Source organism: Enoplosus armatus, chromosome 4, assembly GCF_043641665.1.
Source record: "Enoplosus armatus isolate fEnoArm2 chromosome 4, fEnoArm2.hap1, whole genome shotgun sequence".
Classification (NCBI taxonomy): Eukaryota; Metazoa; Chordata; class Actinopteri; order Centrarchiformes; family Enoplosidae; genus Enoplosus; species Enoplosus armatus.
Window position 1 is genome coordinate 23,799,672 of NC_092183.1, and position 20,484 is coordinate 23,820,155.

General features: G+C 45.2%; 3 protein-coding genes across 3 annotated transcripts; 2 read left to right on the forward strand and 1 right to left on the reverse strand.

Moving 5' to 3' along the window:
- Positions 1-547: 547 nt before the first annotated feature.
- On the forward strand, positions 548-5,465 carry LOC139284083 (phosphatidylinositol 4-phosphate 5-kinase-like protein 1). Its single transcript, XM_070904246.1, has 10 exons — positions 548-628; positions 2,082-2,267; positions 2,364-2,414; positions 2,501-2,655; positions 2,981-3,105; positions 3,248-3,282; positions 3,382-3,437; positions 3,533-3,645; positions 3,753-3,915; positions 4,722-5,465. The coding sequence occupies exons 2-10, from the start codon at positions 2,082-2,084 to the stop codon at positions 5,152-5,154; spliced, it is 1,317 nt and encodes a 438-aa protein (XP_070760347.1). The 5' UTR covers positions 548-628; the 3' UTR covers positions 5,155-5,465.
- Positions 5,466-8,991: 3,526 nt separating this feature from the next.
- LOC139284646 (C-X-C motif chemokine 10-like) lies at positions 8,992-10,960 on the forward strand. The gene is made up of 4 exons (XM_070904992.1): positions 8,992-9,186; positions 10,291-10,423; positions 10,506-10,586; positions 10,703-10,960. Exons 1-4 carry the CDS (start codon positions 9,129-9,131, stop codon positions 10,767-10,769), a joined length of 339 nt encoding a protein of 112 aa, XP_070761093.1. The 5' UTR covers positions 8,992-9,128; the 3' UTR covers positions 10,770-10,960.
- A 1,440-nt stretch (positions 10,961-12,400) lies between these two features.
- ppm1f (protein phosphatase, Mg2+/Mn2+ dependent, 1F) lies at positions 12,401-19,493 on the reverse strand. The gene is made up of 7 exons (XM_070903919.1): positions 19,310-19,493; positions 18,091-18,221; positions 17,714-17,916; positions 16,986-17,174; positions 16,413-16,556; positions 15,413-15,506; positions 12,401-14,223 (listed from the first exon to the last, which is right to left on the reverse strand). Exons 1-7 carry the CDS (start codon positions 19,471-19,473, stop codon positions 13,829-13,831), a joined length of 1,320 nt encoding a protein of 439 aa, XP_070760020.1. The 5' UTR covers positions 19,474-19,493; the 3' UTR covers positions 12,401-13,828.
- Between the last annotated feature and the right edge of the window lie 991 nt (positions 19,494-20,484).

Consider the following 20,484-nt stretch of genomic DNA (forward strand, 5'->3'; position numbering starts at 1 on the left):
TAGAAACAAAAAACATGAGAAAAAACAACAACAGAAAAGAGACAAAATGCACATCATATACATAAAAATATATTTAAAAAAAAAGGCATTTCGGTCACACTATACACCATACATCGTACAAATGAAGTATGTTAATGAATTAATTTGTGGACGCCCTGACCGAATGTCTTGATGTTGGTTAAGAACAGCTTCCCGACAGTGTCTCAAAAAGCCAAAGATGGACAGGACCAGAGCGTACTGAGAAGCTTTCTTGAACTTACATGTGAATTGATTAGCCAGGTGATTGGATGAGATTGCACTGTTGAATGGCCTGTCTGGGATTTCCTCTAGCTCTGTTCACCTTTTTGTTGTAGCCCAGGAGCGCTGGGAGCATTTGGTACAGTACCACAGAACCTGTTGAACGCATTGCTAATGCTCTCATTTGGGTGGCTGTGAAGAAACGCCTTCGCCACACCCTGCGGAGCTTGTATAACCTGCCTGGAATGCGGTACTAGTTAGAATGGAAGGGGAGGGGGGGGGGGCATTGTACACACAAAGACAAGGTGAATTTCAGACACACTGTATGCGAAGGCAAACTGTATGAACCGTTTTCGGCGTTTCACGGTACAATCCGAGCAAGGGCCCTAAGGTAAGAGATACCTGAGTATCATAGTTATGTGGGATTTCGCTTTTCAGCATCCTCTAGAAGCAAGGCGGATTATTATTAACTTCAAGCTTAATGAGTTTATGAACCTGCGTTGTCTGTTTAATATGCCTGGCTGTTTTATAAATCTTAAAACATCTTTGGTTCATTTTGCTGCCTTTGTTTGTATCAACATGTATGGAATTCTACCTGGCCGCAGTTTCTCCTTATAGCCGTGTACCATGAACATTAAAGGTTCCATGTGTGAGATTTTTTTTTTTTTTTTTAACATTAACATAGTAGCAAACAGCTGTTTGCAATGTTAAGACATAGTGGAGTAATGGCTTCCTGAGCAGAGAATGAGGCCGACACACGATCGAGATGTTTTGGCTTCACTTTTTTGGGGGGAGCTCAATGTCATGTCAGTTGGCATAACTGCCGGGGGCGCTGTGGGGATGTCTTTTTTTTTCGAAAAATGACAATAGAACTGTTTTTCCACATAATGATCATTATGTGAAACAAAAACAGCCCATAGGAAGGAGTTGAACGGGTTGACTGGGTTCTGAAGGCGCGGTTACAGCAGTGGTGGGGCCCCAATGGGATGTCTTTTTCATGGCGACGCCCCTGCCTCTAGGTCGTCCCCCGGTTTGTTTGTGACATGGATGGAGTTAGATTTCACTTAACATGACTGCAGCCAGATTTTAGGATGTATATAGATGTTAGGACATTAGCTGTGCAATCATACATGCTGCCATGAATGTGATGACATATAAAAAAAAAGTATTAAATGCATTTGATCAGGTTTTGTATTACTTTTAATATGAAATGGTATCTTTTAGCCCAACCAAATTAAAGTGCTTATAAACTAGTTTAGACTTTAGGTATGACTGTTGAATTTGGTATTTTATAATCACTATCATTGTTTCATTCATTTCAGTCCTTGTTGTTGTATTTATTGCACTGAATAATCTCATCTAACTATTTGCGTATTACATTCTGATTGCTTTCGTTAGAAATATGATGTCGATAAGGTGTTTGACAAATAACGTTTGACGCACCCATGTATTGCCATTAGCAGTAGGCCAGTGTTAGTAATTGCAGTAGCAGTGTTTCGGGGTAGCGTTACTTGTTTTTCTCTTCCTGTACTGGTGGAAGCTCTGCCTCTAATAAACTCACATCCGTACAAAATAGCACACAAGAGAAGGCGAGCCTCGATGCCCATGCATCAAACCGGATATCATAATTTATAGCATCCGTAGCACCAACATAGGTGTAGCTGTGTATCACAGTGCCTTATTGTAAAAGAACTAAAGTACAACGTCTGCTGCCAGTCTACATCAGAGCCCGTGATTAACATGAACTTTGATCATATAGTTTACAAAAGCCCATGTATGCGACACACTCCAGCTGAATGTCATTCATCCTAACTTCTTAATCGGGCGCCTGCCCGGTGTCACAGATGTCACCGAGAAAAGCCTCCACCTCCAGAACGGCCAGGCGAAGACGCTGGTGGCATCTGAGACAGCGGTGGAGGATGCTGGGAGTGTTTGAGATCAACCCGGAGCACGAATTCTACCATCTCACGTCGATGATAAAAGAAGGCATGCACGCTTCCATTCAGGCCGCTGTGGACGCGCCATGCCAGGTGAAGAATCTTCGAATTACAGGCCACTGGTTGGATTATGAACATGAAGCATTGTAGACATGAATTCACTCGTAAACCCTTCTGCCCTTTGCACAGGATACACTCACGGCCAAGCATTTCAAGGCGGAGGAAACTCGAACCCACGAGGCAAGTCGCGGTCCCTTTCCCGCCGCTGTTTCAACAAGTGAAGGAAACGCTGTGAAATGTTCTTCTGTGTGATCCTTGCCTTCCAGGAGTTTGAGATGCAGACGTTTGCCGCGCCAGTGTTCGCCGAACTGAGGCGTTCGCTGGACATCACAGAGGAGGAGTATATGAACTCCCTCTGCTCAGGCGGCTGCTACCTCCAGTTCGTCAGCAACTCCAAGAGCAAGGCGGATTTCTTTTTGACGTGAGCGTAATAATCCTCATCCAAACTCGTTTCTTGCTCTACTAACATCCGGAATGTCCTCACCCGAAAGGTCACCTAAACGTAATCGCATATACATATTTCAGTTGTAGCCCGGTGTACGTGGGAACTACGGATGATTCTGCACCTCACGATTTATATCTAATTCCAGCTTTGAGTGCCAGTGTAGGAAGTAGTGTAGCCGTTGGGCTGGTGGATGGATCTCTTACCTTAAACATACCGTAGTTTCCGTGCAAGTGCCAAAAAAGAGGATTCTAAAAAACATTGGCGTCATTTGTTTGGTGATCAAGGTTGTTCTTGGTTTCAGGAATGACAAGAGGTTCTTCCTGAAGACCCAGAGCAGGCGCGAGGTGAGGTTTCTCCTGTCCAATCTGCAGGCATACATGGGCCACTTGGAGAAATACCCTCACTCACTGCTGGTGAGATTCCTAGGTAAGAGCGGCGTTTCGCTGTTGTAGGATACTGTCACTGTTGAGCACTGGAGGTCCCCAGGAGTCCAAAACCAAAGAGGAACTCTGTGCTTCCCAAGCTTTTGCTGTCACGTGCCAATATTGTTGTTCTTTCCACTTCCCAGGTGTCCACAGGATTGTTGTTCCCAATCAAATAAAGGTATTTTATCAACATAATAAATAGGTCACCTATACCCCACTATACCCCTTACGGTACCAGTGCTTACAATGCTGTATCGTCTGTCTGTCTGTCTTGCAGAAGTACTTCATTGTGATGCAGAGTGTGTTTTACCCTGATGAGAGGATCAATATTAGGTACAGCAGCTATGTTTCCCCCCCCCCGTGTTTCTTGTGTGGGTTTCTGATATATCTTATGGGCGCATGAAAGCTGTGATGTTTTCGTTGCATAGGTACGACATTAAGGGCTGTGAGGTGGGTAGATGGACTAACCCTGACACTGGGGGGAAGCAAATCCTAAAAGTGCTGAAGGACAATAACTTTGAAGGGCAGTACATTGCATTGGGTAAGTGTCTTCCTCACTCAACTTGATTTTGTAGTCGCACAAATGACGCTTGCGGTCTGCCAGTGTAGAGGCACGCTAAATGGAAATGTGTTGTGTGGCTGCTGCAGGTCAAGAGAAATCTTGGTTTGCCAATCAAGTGAAAGTGGACGCCGCCTTCCTTCAAGAGCTCAACGTGCTGGACTACAGTCTCCTGCTGGGCCAGCAATCTCTGCACCAAGACGAGCTAGAAGGGAAACACTCTTTGGCGAACCTTGTTATTCGCACCACGAAGTAGGTTTTATATATCCTTTCAGTAAGGGTGAAGCCAATTGCCGTGCGACACAATATGTCTTATCTTGTCTTTTTGTTGGTCCATGGAACTCTAGAAAGACGCTTTCGCATGCTCACAAACAGCTTCCTTGAAATGATTGTGCCACTGAAGGAAATACACACATTTTCTCGCTGAGAATTAAGATGAGAAGATAGTTGCCACTGCTATGTGTGTGCGTTAGCTATGGAGCTTGAGCTGGGGGAAGCGACTAGCAAGGCTTGGCGTAAAGACTGGAAGCTGGGGAGACAGCTATCCTGGCTGTCTCCAAACTTCCAAAACAGCCAGCCGACACCTCCGCTGTTTGGCAGCATCGTTTTGAAACGGGAACCCTTGTAAAAGGGTCTTAAATATGCACTTGATGGCTACATGCATGATATTGTGCTACTAAGACTGAGGCTATAGTTGCTGCATGTCCCAGCCAAAAAGTCGGCATCCTCATCAGTTGATGATTACCGGAATGTTACTGTTTCAGGACAAGTGATAAATTAGTAAACTTAACTCGCAAAGAGCCAGAATTTTTATTTCAAGAACCTGACCAAGTGAATTGAGGACCTTTCTGGTTGCAAGCTGTTGGTTGCCCAGACTCTGATTGGTATTTGATGTCTTCTGAGGTCTGTGTTTTAAAGTCACAAAGAAGCAGTCCCTAAACCAGACTTGAATTAGTCGGATCTCATCAGCTCAGAGTTGGCTTTGGGGGAAACGGATTCATCCTGGTTCTGAGTAACCCTGATTGTTTTCTGTGGGTTTCTGCTTCTCCTGCCCATAGGTCTGTGGACAGTCCCACAAGGTCAGACCCCCCAACCATTCCATTACTGCAAAAGACCGTGGGTGAGGTGGTACCAGATACCACAGGCTGTGGGTCAGGAGAGGGATCCCTTTGCCAGGGCTCTGGCGAAGGCATCCCCCTTCAGGAGATGAACCACCCGGCGAAAGAAACCAGGACCGACTCAGAACTGCAGGAATTCCACGAGCACCATCGCAGGCTACTGCCCAACTGCAAAAATGCCATTTGTGTGATAGACGGGCCAGACCATCGCTACTTTGTGGGCATTATAGACATTTTTACTGTGTATGGTTGGAAGAAAAGACTGGAGAACCTGTGGAAAAGCCTCTGCTACCCAGGCAGGGCCTTTTCTACGGTCAGACCCACCAAATATTCTCACAGGTTCTACCGGTGGATACAGGACCACACTCAGTGACAAAATGGGGTTAGGGTTAGAAAACATTCATCACTGATGTCCATAGCATTTGCTTGTATAACCTCCAGTGTGCGCTGAAAGGGACTATGTCGCATTCTGGCTCCATATCTATTGACAGAAAAACACCCGTTTAACATTTACTGATGTCTTTTGTTTGATGCTGACTTTGCACGCATGTAGCAAAACTCGCTTTTCTTGTTTCTGTAAAAATCGGCGAAACAGGAGGAAGGAACGCTGCAGTATTCCTCCTGCTGATATACTGTGCACTATTGAGAAAATAAAAATACATCTGGTATCTGCTGGAGAACAGACTCTGCTTGAAGATGCTTTTGGAACACACGTTCAGTGGACATGTCAGCCACAACAGAAACGTGGCAATGCTGATAGGAACTGTGTTAATGTTCTTATAGAAGTTGCTGTCTTCCGCGCAAATTTCAGAGCTGGGCAATACGGGCAAATGCCGGAGGGGGTGCCGGGGTACATGAATAAATAGACAAATAATTGACACATATACATGAAAACATTGCAGTGATATGTGCAGATTGTGGAGGTAGACCTTTTGGAGGTGTCTAATGGCTCTATTTGGTGTGAGGAGTCAGGTTCCAGTTTGACTCCGCAAGCTTTATCTTGGCCCGACCAAAGCAGCCTCTTTCCCCATGTCTGACCTCAGCACTCCTTGTGTCACTCAGTCACATAGCAAAATTTTATTTTGTACCCGTTATCCAGTGGATTGTATCTTCAAAAAGGGTATTTGTGATCTCACAGATGTCTGCCCAGAATGCTAAAATGATTGCCCGTTGCTAATTTCTATGGAGTGTTGTTGCCCCCTTTACCAGGGTGTGTATAGGTATATAAATCATGCAGATACTGCAAAGTGTGTGGACACAAATATACGGCATAGAAGTCAAAATGCAGTGAAATAGGGCCATGCTGGCAGCAATAAGACGTGTAAATTGTAATTGTGCGGATTGTGGTGAATATTATATGCAAATATAATCGAATGAATGCCTGTAAAAACAGAAACGAACAGATTAGTGCCAAAAAATAAATTGTGCTGTAATGCTGTAAAGTGTGTTGCTCCTTCCATAGCCACAAATGTCCAGGACTGTTGAGAGAGAGAGAGAGAGTGTCTATTGTTCTGTGGTGGGGGGAGGAGGTCGATGGAAAGTCCAGAGGTCACCAGGAAGCCAATAGTTCATGGGAGAAGTGAGGACAGGCTTGGGACAGGGGGCTGAGGGGGAACTGAGGATCCTTTGAGCAGGATTACGATCCGAAATAGCGGGAAAAATCAACAGTATCAACAACTAAGATTACTAAATACTGCCATTTATATGTGTCACATAACACTGCATTAGTATTTATTAGGGACGGCAAGAGTCACCAATTAAAAAAAGAGACCAGATACAACTTGGGATGAACTCACGACGCATTGTTTCATCTTTGCATTGGTACATTTATTTGTATATAGTTATTAGTATAGGCCGTATTATTACGATTATTATTACTATTTAGGAAAGGGACCAGTAATTTCATATTTAGATTGCTGCTTCTTCTCTAAACTGTTCATCAAGCGCCCCCTCTCATCTCCACCGTCGTCAGCGGGCGACCACGGAGGGCGAGGCGTATCCACAACACAACCCCTTGAGATGTACCATCTCGCTTCCAAGGGGGGCCTCAACTACGCTATAATATCTGTCTGAAACAAGCCATTTTAGACAAACTGAACAACCTCTTGTTGCTACTTGAAGAGTAGTAGCGCTCCAATAACTCAGACAGACTGAGCGGGTGGATGAGCGCCCCTGTACTTTGCCTGGAGCAGATGACCTGCTGGGGGGGGGGGGGGGCGTGGCTGAGGGCGGCGACTGTATAGTTGTGACATCACAACCTTACGGAAGTCCCGACAGCTCGTTTAAAGGCGCAGTGTCTGAATACGGGCTGAGCGTTTTGATCCTATCACAGTATTTATACAGCACCCAGAGCTGCTTTAGAACCAAACAAGACATGGACATCTCACCACCTACAATATGGGACCTTTAACCAAAAAAAAAACAACAACACAATAACACGAAATAATAACGCGATTAATTCATTAAATAATAGTCCTAATAATAGTAACTACTTAACCTTAGATATCCCATTTGCATATTAAGCACCCTCAAACTAGACTCAATCATTCCCCTTGGGGATTTTAAAGCTTTATCATGTGAAACTACGAGGGTTTCAATTTCACTTGCCTACTTCTCTTGCCAGGGCTCTGCTGAAATATATAAGAAAAGGGAACATGCGCTGACCCCGCATGACAGAGGTACCAGTTAAATCAGAGCCTGCAAGTGCAAAACGATACCATTCTATGATATATACAACGATATGCTGCAAGTGGCCTAAAGGTAACTCAGGAACTGCCTCATCATAAAGGGTGCTGTTGAGGGAAAGCTGTCCTTTGCCGACTTGAAAGTTTTGTCTTGATACTTTTGTATTCTTGCCCCCACCAGACCATGGGTGCACATTTCCTGAGAAGGCCAGCGTTTCCTATGAAAGGACTCTGGTTATGCTGAAATGGAAACAGAAAGTAAATGTTGCATGCTGTCCTGGAAAAAGGGAAAGGGAGTGGGATTGCGTAACGTTAGTGGCGGCTAATGTTAGCTAATGTTAGAATTACGTACAGATGTACGCAGACGTTCCCGTGCGTCAGTTCGAGGACTTTGTGCTACTGTTGCGCAGCATTATTAGCATTCACGTGGGCGCATGCAAGCATTGTTATACTGTTCAGCATAACCTGCGCTTGTGTAAGGATGAGACTGTGAAATAGAATGCGCGGATTCAGCTCGGTTCACGGATAAATCAAAGTTACAGTAGTTGACGACAGCCACGTTTCCTGCGCCATCTTTAACAAATCCAAATGCTGTTGACTCTTGTCATGTTGTAAATGATGAAAGTCTTCTTCTGTGGCTTTTCTCTCCCATCTCACGGAGAAATTGTGTGGCGGTTTGTTAGGAGGCCGCGACATCAGCGGTATCACCCGGGGGCCCAGTGGATGTCACACATTCAGTATTCGCCGTATCCTGTTGAGCAACTCCTGTCTGATTCGGGGGATTTCCCCTGAACCAGAGAAGAGGAAGGACCCAGTCACGACCTGCAAAATGCGAAACTGAAACAGCTGCGTTCATTTGGCTCACTCAGCACAAATTGGACTTTGTTTTCTTTATTCACCGAGATGGAAAAAATGTATTAAAATGCACCCCATTCACTTAGTTTGAAGCCGCCTACCCCACTATCTGAACTATGAGTCTTAACTATATGGTCTTTAGATACATAGAACACTTGCCGCCATGCAAGGTGCTGGCCTCCACCGGGGAGCAGCTTGGGGTTCAGGGTCTCGCTGAAGGATAAACAGCTTTAAATGCTGTTTTGTTTTTACAACAAATACATTTGTCAGTTAATACCACCCTTAATTGTCCTGTCATTCTTAGTCTGGACACCATACCTAATGTGTCTAGTGCCGTGGCTGCTAGGACCCCCCCCCCTCCCCGCGCCAGGTCACAAGATGAATCTGATCGTGCACAAGACATCTAGGATGTTTCTATTCCGCTGGGTTTGTAAAGTCCAAATAAATATATTTGGAACAAAAATATATTTTGTTGCACGTGTGTACGATGATTGAATCAGTGTGATCTATCTTCTTCATTTGTGCAATGTTACAAAGAGGACTTTCTGTGGACTAAAATGATTCTCTGAGCCAAAGGCTTCTGGGCAAGAAGTGTCTCTGTTTCTGGGAAACAGGATTGATGTAGAAAAAAAAGGGGAAGAGACGGAGAAAGTGAAAGGCGCACTAGGAAAGTGAAACCATTGCGTCACGTTGGACAGCTGCCCTGTGTGGGTGCCCTCCAGTGTATAAATGAGAGTAACCCCAGTTGGGCTAAACACCATCAGGAGTCCAGACCTGAAGAAAGACACGGAGGTCTACAGCCACAACCATGAACTCAGCTTCAGTCATTGCCTTCCTCAGCTGCCTGCTTGTCCTCTACACACAAGGTACTTTTTTTTACATGCTTATGGTTCCTGGAACTGTAAGTTAATATGGCTTGTTTTTGTTGTAAATGTTGCATCTTGTATTTTGCATGATTAGAGGTGCCAAACACAAAAACTGTCAATGATTTAAATTGAATTTTAAGAGCATAAAGCCCAGTTTTCAACAGTCTTTCAACGGGACTGGTCTTTTGTTGTTATTCAAATCAGCGAAAGTCAACGGCGGTTTGCGCTTAACAATGCATTTCAGTTGAAAATATATCTGCAGCTCTTCGGAAAATGGCGTTACAGTTTGCTTTGAACAGAATTGTTGACTGTTAACAGTCAAATGACTCGAGTTTTAGCATCTTTGAGCTCATTGTTTTCACTTTTACAGCCTTTAGCAGCTTAGTACAAACATCCAACATTAAAAACCAACATAAAAGTTGGCTAAGGCTAGGTAACCCCCCCAAAAAAAGAACATTAGAAGAACATAAATATAAGAACATTTAGAAAAATAAAAATAAAATCAAAGTAAATAGTGCATGACAATTATTTGAACAGTGCAAAAAGTATACGGTATCTCTGCTGCAGGCACAGACCAGATGTTTATGTTTATGTCAGCGTTGCTTAGTAACGTTCTTCCCAAGACTTCCGGAACTTGGCCGGGCCAATCAGAAGAAAGTGGGCTTTTAGGGAGGGGGGGGGCTTTTTAAAGAGACAGGAGCTCAAACAGCTTGTTTCAGACAGAGGGTGAACTGAGGGGGCTGCACGAAGGGCTAGTATGAGATAAATCAGGACTTTTTTTTGAACTGTGGATCATGCAAAGCTTCTTTAGTGGAATCACAAAATGAAAATATAGAGCTGGAAATGAGCATTAGAGGTCCCCTTTAAACCTTCCTCCCACACCTCATCTTTTTCCGCCTGTTTCAGTCCTGATGTGTTCCTGTTATGTAGGATCTGATAAAAAAACAAACAATCAAATTCATTTCTTGCCTCCAGAGGACTCGTGCTCATTCAAGATGTCAAAAGTCTCAAAATCTGTAAATAACTCGTAACAAACGAGGCAAGGTTCCCATGAACACATTCAATAGTTTCGACTTCCTTAAAGAAGTGTTTCCCTCCCCACAGGGCAGCCCGCCAGCAGGTCCGGCCAGTGCAAGTGTTTGAGCCACAGTTACGTTGGCAGGATCAGCCCCCAGCTCATCAAGGCGGAGCCGGTCGTACACCTACGGAACGCCTTCTGTCCGCACACGGAGATCATGTGAGTGCCATGAGCTGAACTAAGCCCCTCCCCAAGTTTACTGACAGCTTCTCTCTAAACTCTTCTTCTCTCTCTCTCTCAGTATTACAACAACAGCAAATAAGGAAAAGTGCGTGAATCCGCAGTCACCGCTCGGAAAGCTCATCCTGAAGAACAAAAACAAGTAAGAGCAGCCGGACTGTGTTTAACCCCGGGCTCTCGCTGTGAAATACTCCTGTAGTCACACCTCCAGGGTGCTTTTTTGTGTTTTTCCGCTAATGGTGTCGCGTGTTGATTCAGGCACGAGAAGAACGGAGCTGCGAGCCAGACGACGGCCTTGAGACCCCACACGTCACCCAGGCTGTAAGGACTCCGCCACTCCGCCGAGGAGGGTGCAGTGGAGCCGGGACCAGCTGATCTACTAAGAAGGAGCCGTTCATCACGTCGCACAAATACAATACGTTTGGCCAGTCTTCTGTTTCTGTATATTTATATATATCAAGTAAATCAAATGTGCATACTTTTTTTAAAATGCCAAAAAAATAAAAAATAAAAAAGACACACCAGATTGGACTTTCCGCTGCTCTGTGTTTTGTTTTCGCCTGGAATCACATTACAGAAAAGGAAAAGACAAGCCCATACATGGCCAAAAGCATGTGGACACCCAAACATGATAGTCAAGACACCAGCCAAGGTGCTGAAACCGAACCACTTCTGCAGGAGAATTTGGTTTAACAGCGAAGACGCGAGAGTCTCATATCTTGTGCTTTACTTGAAGAGCAGGCAAAGTTCAAACTAGGGGAGAGGTTAAGTGCTGCTAAATGAAGCAGGAAACGTGCAACGTACAACATGGACGTCACAGGATACCAGCCCCATGTGTTGGGGGACAGATGTGTGTGGTGATAACGCCTGTTCTACATCCTGAGCCTGAACAGTCGGGGCTGGGGCTGGCAGGTGACACTAACTAACTAACTAACAGCACATAAAGGGTCCACACCAGGGATAAAAAACAAAACAAAAACACACTGGAACCATTGCTGTGCAGTGCATCATGGGAAGCCCCCTAACTATAAGCGTTTTACAGGGAGCCAGTGCAGAGAAGCTAATATTGGAGAAATGTGGTCTTTTTTCCTGGTTCCTGTCAGTACGTGTGCAGCAGCAGCATTCCGGATCAGCCGGAGAGTCTTCAGGGACTTATTGGGACAGCCTGATAATAAGGACATGTCCTGATCAGAGACAACTCCGATCTGTCCTTGTCTTTCGCTGTCTATGTCTATCTTCCTGAAAATTGTTCTTATAATATTAAAGAGTCGGTCTAGACCTGCTCTATATGTGAAGTGTCATGAGATGACCTTGGTGGCGATTTGGCGCCACATAAATCAAACTGATCAGAATCGTCATCGTGGCCTTTAATTCAGTCGTTGGTGCTACCATCTTGTCAGCGATACAGAGTATTACAGTGTATTAATACATCTCAAAGTCATTGCAGCTGAAATCGTAATATTAAATGTTCTCAACAAAAACAAAAACAAAAAAAAAAACACAGGAGCACAGAAATATTGTCAGTTTGTGATTCAGTTCGTCAAGAAACACGATCCACGCGTCAATACTCACCTCGCGTTTATGTACTTTGGCACATTAAAAAATACTGACCACGCTGGTGCCTCCAGGTACTGAATTCCAGTCTCACTACAGTACGTCCCGAACTACAGTTCAGGTGCCAGGCTCAGGCAAGGTGCACAGTGTAAAATACTTTTAACAGTCATACTGCTTGGCATTAAGAGACGGACTGATTTCAGTTCTTGAAGGCTGACGTGCATTTTTTTTTCTTTTTTTTTTTTAGCTCCTCTAAAGGATTCAATTTCGCTCACGGAACACTGCGGATGGAAAACTGTCCACTGCAGCATTTCTGAGGCATTTCATCAATCGTCATGACCGGCAAAGGCACGGTTACCCCCCCACCCCCCCCAAGAAATCGCTTAAATGAGCACATGAGCGTGAATCCAATCCGACCCACCTGAAACAGTGAATCCATGAGCTCCAAGACACAGAGTGCGATAAAAAACAAGAAAAAAAAATAAAATAATACTAATACAGAGCATTAAGACCAAAGAAATGGTTTTAAAAAAAAAAAAACCTTGTCGTAACAGTATAGAGGTCAAGAGGAAGCCAACTTTTCTCTGGCACAGAGACAAAGGAAGCAAAGAAAGGCCGTAACGATTTTTATCACATCAAGCACAGCTTCAAACTGACTTCTAGAATTCAAACCGCATTCGTTGAAGAGGAAGTGAAATATGTCAATGCTGTAAATTCAGTGGAATTTCATTTCATTAGGTGTCGAGTTGCTTATAATTGCTTTAAATCATTACGGCCTTTCTTTGCTTCCCCCAAAAGGATCAGACTTTCATTTTCATAATCACGAATCATGTTCTGAAATCATGTTTTTCAAATGAGATGTAACAGAAACAGAGTTTAAACGGTCTTTTAAAAGGGGTATGAGCGGATGCTTCCCACAAAAAAACACGACGCCCCTTTTTAACACGGTCACGTGATTTCGAGACGATCGATTCCGGGCTTTGAACCAGGACCATCGTATTTTTGCGCAGTTTGCCGCACACACACGTACAAAAAGTTGATGTGACGCTCACATGTTGCATATCATCACACAAATGGATGTTTAGTCAAATGATTAGTCAAACCACATGACGCCATAGACTGTATATAAAGATGGCCGACGCGTCTCCTTTTCCTCCCACTGTGCAATAATGAAGCCAAACTCTCCCCGGATACGGGGTGGGGCTGCAGTACCGAGGTCCCGACCCAACCGCGAGGTCAATCTCAGCTGTCGATCGTGACATTTCAACCCGTTTCAAATGACTAATGACGAATTCAAACCAAACGTTAGAAAACAGATCAGAAAACATGAACAAACATCAGCGTTTGGGAAAAATTGATTTGACGTGTGCTTTGATTTTTCTTTAGTTTGGCCCATGTTCCCATCCGCTAACATGGAGGGGGCGGGGCTTATTATGACCTATACTGCAGCCAGCCACTGGGGGGGGTGGGGGGGATCGAGACATTTAGGCTTCACTTTTGGGGTGCTGTCATGTCGTCCATCTTTATATACAGTCTATGATTGGGGGCAGGTAGTATTACAGTGTAGGGATGCTGGTTGGTTTCTGGGTATTACAGTGTAGGGATGCTGGTTGGTCCCCCCCCCCCCCCTCTAAATACAGTTGAATCAACCCTTTCCCTCCAAAGCAGTGACAGAGTGTGACTCATGTTCATGCGTCATCTGTTAGCATCAAAGGAGCTTTGTCAGTCTGCGGGACGTCTGACAGCACCTGGGGGGCAAAAAACAGGATTAGAAATGCTGAGTCAGGCAGAAGCTTGGCACAGTGGCGTCTGTGCGGCAGACCTCCTCCTTCACTGCTGCGGCGCGTCTCGGGGGGTGGAGTCCTGAGCGGCTTGCGTGGCTGCTGTGGTGGAGTCTCGAGCCAGCAGCTGCTCCGGCGGGCGCAGGAACACCAGCATCACCGTGATGTTGTCGCTTGAACCGGCTGCCTTAGCGTGACACACCAAGCGCTGAGCGACTCTCAGTCCGGCAGCAGCATCCTCGGACCGTTCCAGCGGAGCATCTCCCCCGCCCTCGGGGTCGCCGGGCTGCTGGAGTGCATCCAGGACCAGATGCGGGACCTCCGAAGTTTTGACCGCATCAAAGAAGCCGTCGCACGCCAACAGAACGTAGTCCTCGTCCCCGCACAGCTGGGTCGTCGAGCAGTCGGCGTCTCCAGACACGTAGGGCTTCTGGTCAAAGTCACCTGTGGGGGGGAGCGACGCGGAATGTGCGGTTAGCAGCTAAACACAGCAGTAACTCTTCGGACTGACTCAGTCCTAGGCCTGATGATCTCTCAAACCTGAAAAACCTGACCAAGAGACAGGCTGGACTGATATTATTGGCTGCTTTTAGCTTTTCACAGATATATCGGTGTCAGCATGTATAAGTGGCAAATTGCAATGTAAATTGCTGTAGCAGAAAAAGTAAGAGGTAAGGAGCAGGGGAAAATAGAATAACGGAATAGAGAATGGAGGAGAAAATGAGCAGAGCTCGGTGTTAAAATAAAACAAAAACACTGAAGATCTGTTGGGCTGGCCTCCGCTTCGCTGCGGTCCAGCTAAAAATATAGAAAAATATTAGAAAGAATATACATATATATTCTTTTTGGCTTGGTATTTGAATTTAACCCACAGAGCTCTGAACAAAGGGACAATTTGATTTAATTCATATTAAAGACTAATTTAAGTGAAACTGTATCACTGTGTAAAGCAGGTCTAGGTGCTGTATTCAGACACTGTGCCTTTAAACGAGCCGTCGGGACTTCCGTAAGGTTGTGATGTCACAACTATACAGTCGCCGCTCTCAGACACGCCCCCCAGCAGGTCATCTGATCCAGGCACAGCACCACCCACCAAGTACAGGGATGCTCATCCACCCGCTCAGTCTGTCTGAGTTATCGGCGCGCTCTGCTCAGTAACTACTCTTCCAAGTTTCTGGAGGTTGTTCAGTTTGTCTAAAACAGCTTGTTTCAGACAGAGGGGGGGGGGGGGGGGACTGACGGGCTGCAGAAAGGGCCAGGAGGAGATGCAAAGCTACTCTAGTGGAGTCCCAGAATAAAAGCATGGAGCTGAAATTAGCAGAATATGGGACCTTTAAAAAGCGGAGCTTTGTTTTTTTGTAACTACATTTACGTTGTCACAAAGATGTCTTCCGACTTGATACCCTCCTTATAAAAGCTAGATAGGAGGTGTTTTACTATTTCATTGGCTACATTTCATGATAAGTAGTAGTTACAATAAGATGAAATATACTGTCCTCTTTGTCGCTCAGGTAAAAAAAAAAAAAAAAAAAGGCCATTAGGTGAGAATTTACTGAATTAAGCCCAAAATGAAAATGACGAGGCCGCACAAATGCATTTTGCCCTTGTTCTTAGTTGGTTGCAATTGACTTACCTATAGCTCTGGATACAGCATATGTGCCATTAACACGCCAGCAACCCATGAAGGTGATGCAGCCACCGAGATCCTCAATTCTCTGTTTCTCGTCCTGGACGGCGGAGGACAAAAGAGACCGACCTTAAAGTCTGACCAGCCTTCAACACCATTCATTTCACAGTGGAGACCTTGACAACACCAAATCAAGTTATACAAGTTCTTGCTGTACAGTTTTTTTTTTGTTTTTTTTATCATCTTCTGTCTTAAACCAAGGCTACAAATCTAAAGCCCCTCTAGAGTCCCCTAGAGGGTGCAGCTGTCATTACACCCACAGTATGAAAGTGAGAGACGGAACGAACACACACACAATTGTTTAACCAGGTAAAGTTTGACCATTGGGGGGCGCTACAGGAAATAGTCTGTCTTCCAAAATAAAAAGGGGTGCAGGAGCAGTAAACTATGGAATATTTTCTCTGCAAAGTTGACGATTTGACCTAAGGGTGGGGTCACCAAACCAAAAAGACTTTGACCTGATGGAGGCATTAGAGGTTTATTGTACACGCATGGAACATTTGGCCCTATAGTGGTCAGGGGGACCAGGCAGCGATTAGTGCAGCTCTGGAAAGGTCTTCATGGTCATATGCTACAATGCTACATGCTACAAGGTTCATCTTCCACTTGGCCTCTTGCGGTATGATCGCCAGCTTAGGCGACTTCTCCAAAAATGTATTCTGTTTCGCCACAGGGCTTTTTTTGGGCATCCCCTGCGGCCCCCACCGCCGCAGCTTAAACATACTGACCCACATTCAAATGAATGGGAGGACTGGTGTTTTTCTGAACCCATCTATGTAATAAATGTGTCAAACACGTAAAAATACATTTAGTCATATTTCTGTGAAGTGACGCTGTGAATTTTGGTTTTAATTTTATACAAACCGCCCCCCCCAAAATCCCAGTCAGCAGAGAGCTGTGTGTGTGTGTGTGTGTGTCTGTGTGTGTGTGTGTGTGATATCCCTACCCCTCTGTCTGGTTTATGGGGGTCCACGAGTGTTACAGCTTGTCCTTTTCTGACCAGTATTGCTTGAGAGTCTCCCAGCCAGGCCACAGTTAGCTCCTGACCCTGGATCAGCGCCGCCACACCTGTAGTGCCGCTCCGCAGACGCTGATGACACACACACACACACACACACACACACAGACACACACACAGACACACACACAAACACAGGGACAAACCACAAAACACTCAGATCTGAGGGGCTTTTACACTGTCACTGCCTGACGTGGATTTGGAAAATTGGGACACCCTTACGCAGATCCCAGAACCTCCAAATTAGGAGCTCTGAACGGCAACATCATAGCAGCTGGCCAATCAAAGCTCCTGCTGCAGCTTGGTGGGTTGGACTTAAATCAAATAAGGAATATAATTATTGATTGTTCAATTCAATTTTACTTAATTGATTTACAGCAATGTTTTTGAAATTGGTTGATTTATTATTCTAATGTAATTTCATATAATGTAATTACACCAGCGGCACACTCCCATCAGTGTGTGCATGTCAGGATGTTGGACCGGTGTGGGCTTCAGTACCTCTCTCTTGGCTTTGCCCCTGAACATGTCATCTGTGCGTTTGAAGGCAGCTTTGAAGGCGGCGGCTGCGTCACTCTGCAGCGTCTCCTGCTTTCTCAGAGCAACGTGGAGGTGAGCGGCAGCGTAGGTGGCGGCGTCCACCCCTCCGTGGCCGTCAAACACGGCGAAGTAGGCGCGCTCCACTCCGTCCTAGATCATGGTGCGGAGAGAGGAAGAATTCATTTTGGAGGTGTTTTGATTTCTGGTTTTCTGAACTTTTGGCAATAGAGGTGCTGCAGGAATGAGTCCTAAAATCCCACAAATTAGTTCGCATTTTTACACTTCTGGTTCCCTCGTCTGGAAGTCAATGGGTTTTTGGTTAGATGCCTGAAATAAGTTTTGTTCTACGACAAAAAATAAGTCAGTAGATACCCCCCACTTGTGAATTTTGAAGCTTTTACGTGTCTTAAAAAAGGCGGTTGCTAACAAGCGGCTAAATGAGACTACAGAGGTTGTCGCGGACATTAAACGTCTTCATGCCGAACACGGAAAGTCATCTACTCACTAGTCCGCCTTTACAGCCTCGTTGTGTTTATACTCCCATGGAACAATCCCGTTGGCTTTTTGTGGAGGGAACCAGGGCGATGCTAACTTCCGGGTTGGCCCACAAAAATACGTCCTCCCTGCAGCGCTCACATGAAAACCAGTGACAGGCAGTGTCTGCGTGTTTTGCAGTGAGGGTCTCGTACCTGGATTCCAAAGAGCTGGTTGAACTGGGCCAGGGCCAAGTGCTTGTCCTCCATCTTCCGCCTCGTGTTCTTGATGGCGTGAACGGAGCAGTGGAGGAACCGGGAAGGGGGGGGCAGGAGCTTGGGCAGGTTTTGATGCCATGCCAGCGCCACGTCTATCAGCTTGTTGAGGAAGAGGCGTTGGACTGCCTCTGACTGGAGTACTGAGGGTAAGTTAAACAAACGAGAATTGGTTACTACGTCATATACAGCACAATATATGACCGAGGATACAGAATGAAACAGGCTCCACCCTCATCAGCTTTGTCTCCAGCAGCAGCAGGCAGCTGTTTTCAGTAAAGAACCCACTGTATAAACAGTAAAGTAAAAATACTTACAGACTAGTTGCTCTTCCTCCTCCTGGTTGGCCTCAGCTTCCTGGGGGCAGTGGAAAGGTGAAAGGTCGCTCTGCAGCAGCTGGGACAGAGCTGCCTGGCACAGGAGGGCACTGAGGCCTGCAGGAGCGCCCCTGAACCAACAAAGACAATCAGAAATAGACGCTGTGTACTTCGGCCGAGATCCGAACGTTCACTTCTCTCGCAGGACTTTGCAGCTAAGTGATGCGTAACTGCAGCCAGATGGTGACCGATCCACCCCGGTGCAGAAATAAACAAGCGATGACACAAATGGGTGAAATGTTAACGGGCCGTGATCAACGCTCATTAAATGAGCGCCGCTGGTGAAGAGGGGACTGGGGTTAGGAAACAGGAAGTGGGGACAACAATGCTGTTTTCTGCAGACAGGATATGAAGTCTTCCTGACAGGGCGTACTTCTGAAAAAGAAATGTGAGCAGGACAAGAGAGAGCACACAAGCCAGTGATTCTTTGGAGACCGAGGCCTCGCACACGCATTTTTTAAATTCTGCGTGTTCCTACTTTAAGTTGAACTTGAGCTTGAAGGTTCATGAATAGCTGTTTGCAAGACAACAACTAAGAAGGAAGACTAATGACCTGCGTGAGATGAGAAATCTTTCTCAGGACTTTCCAGAAGTCTGACCACTCCACGACTAAAAACAACGTAATGTAATGGTTTCTGCTGCATTGTCACAAACGTGGGGAAGAAAAACAAAAAATGAGCTTACACAGGTTTTCAATGAAACTGTTTTATTTAGGGATGTCAATCAAGTTCTTTTGGCCCTGTTCCCAATCCAAGTCTTTTAATATTGGAGTCTGATACTTAAAAATACATAAACGTTGATTAAATAGGTATCAGACACGTTGAAATAACGACTGTAGCCTCCTAAATTCTACCCGTTCTTATTCTTCACAAGCTACTTGACAGAAAGCGACTCCTGAAACGGACACGGCGTGATCTGCCGGAGGAAAGACGCGTCACTTTGCTGGGGAAATTTTGAAATTCTTTAGTATTAAGGAATACTTGAAGTGAAGTGATATTACACATTTATTAAAGTGACCATAATCAGGTGGAACAAGAGCGCGGGGCATTCAACCTGCGTGCGTGTGTGTGTATTTAATCTTGCTGTGGCATATGTCCGTCCCTCAGGCCCACCACATATGTAAAAAGGCATTTTGTGTGCTTCTCCCTCACTGTCATACCTGGCAGCCAGCAGCCTCAGGCCCAGCTCCAGGCTCTCTCCGTGCAGCTCCACCAGGGAAACTTTGTGGCTCAGGGGGCTGCCAGGCAGTGGAGCGCCTTCCTCCAGAGCAGCTGGGAACTCCTCCACAAACCTCCCCAGGAAACACCTGGCCTCCTCCTCCATCCCCACAGACTCTGGCTGCAGTAAGCTGCAATTAAATAATTGAATTTGAAAGGTCGATGTTATTACATTACCATTAGGCTATAATATTGTCATAACCTGTTATAACAGCACACCAGGAAATTTGATATCCCCCCTGTGGTCATTCATTTTTTTAGTTATTTTTTTAACGCGGTGGGGATCCATGTTATCGCTGCTTCTGGTCAGACTGAATGAATTAAATGTATGTCCTATGCCCCGTCAGTAGATGGCGTACGGGGTTACTTTTGTGACTTTATTACGCAATCAAACTTTCAACACTGCCATCAAAAAAAATGTCTTATTGCAAATAAAATAAACGTGTGATTAAAAATGTGTTAATGCTAAATTCACTGTTTATCAGACCACAAATGAGACAAGAATTAGGTTGGGTGACAAAAGTGACAGTGAATAACAACTATTTATTGTGTTTGATGAACGCCAACCGACAATAGTGTTTGTAGACCGCAGCATGCGAAGCATAAGTGCGTCGTGCCTGAACGTGCCTTCGCGTTGCCAGCGGCAACCTCTGTGGGGACGAGTCCAGGCAATATGTGGGCGTGATGGGCACTCCTCAGGAGGTACACATCATTTCAAAACAAGAGGAAAGCAATGGATTGATGACCATAGCGTAACAATAATAATAGTATTATTGTATTGTATAACTAATAATAGTATTATTGTATAACACATACTTCGCTCACGTTTATGAACCGTTTCAAACACATTCCTGTAATTCAACTGCAAAATGATGCACACTCATCATCATTTATGTGACTGCTCTCTGACGTGGTTTTAAAGCTCCAATTTTTGCTCCCCAAACCACATATTGCACACATTTGGATGGGCGGGGGGGGGGGTCATATCCTTTCTACATTTCTACATTTGGACATCTTCCACGTGACAACAGGTGAGATTCAGCCCTTTCATTAAAATATTTAACCAGATCAAGCAAGAGGCCCTGAGAAGGACCATTCATAGGGTCAGGGGGTAATA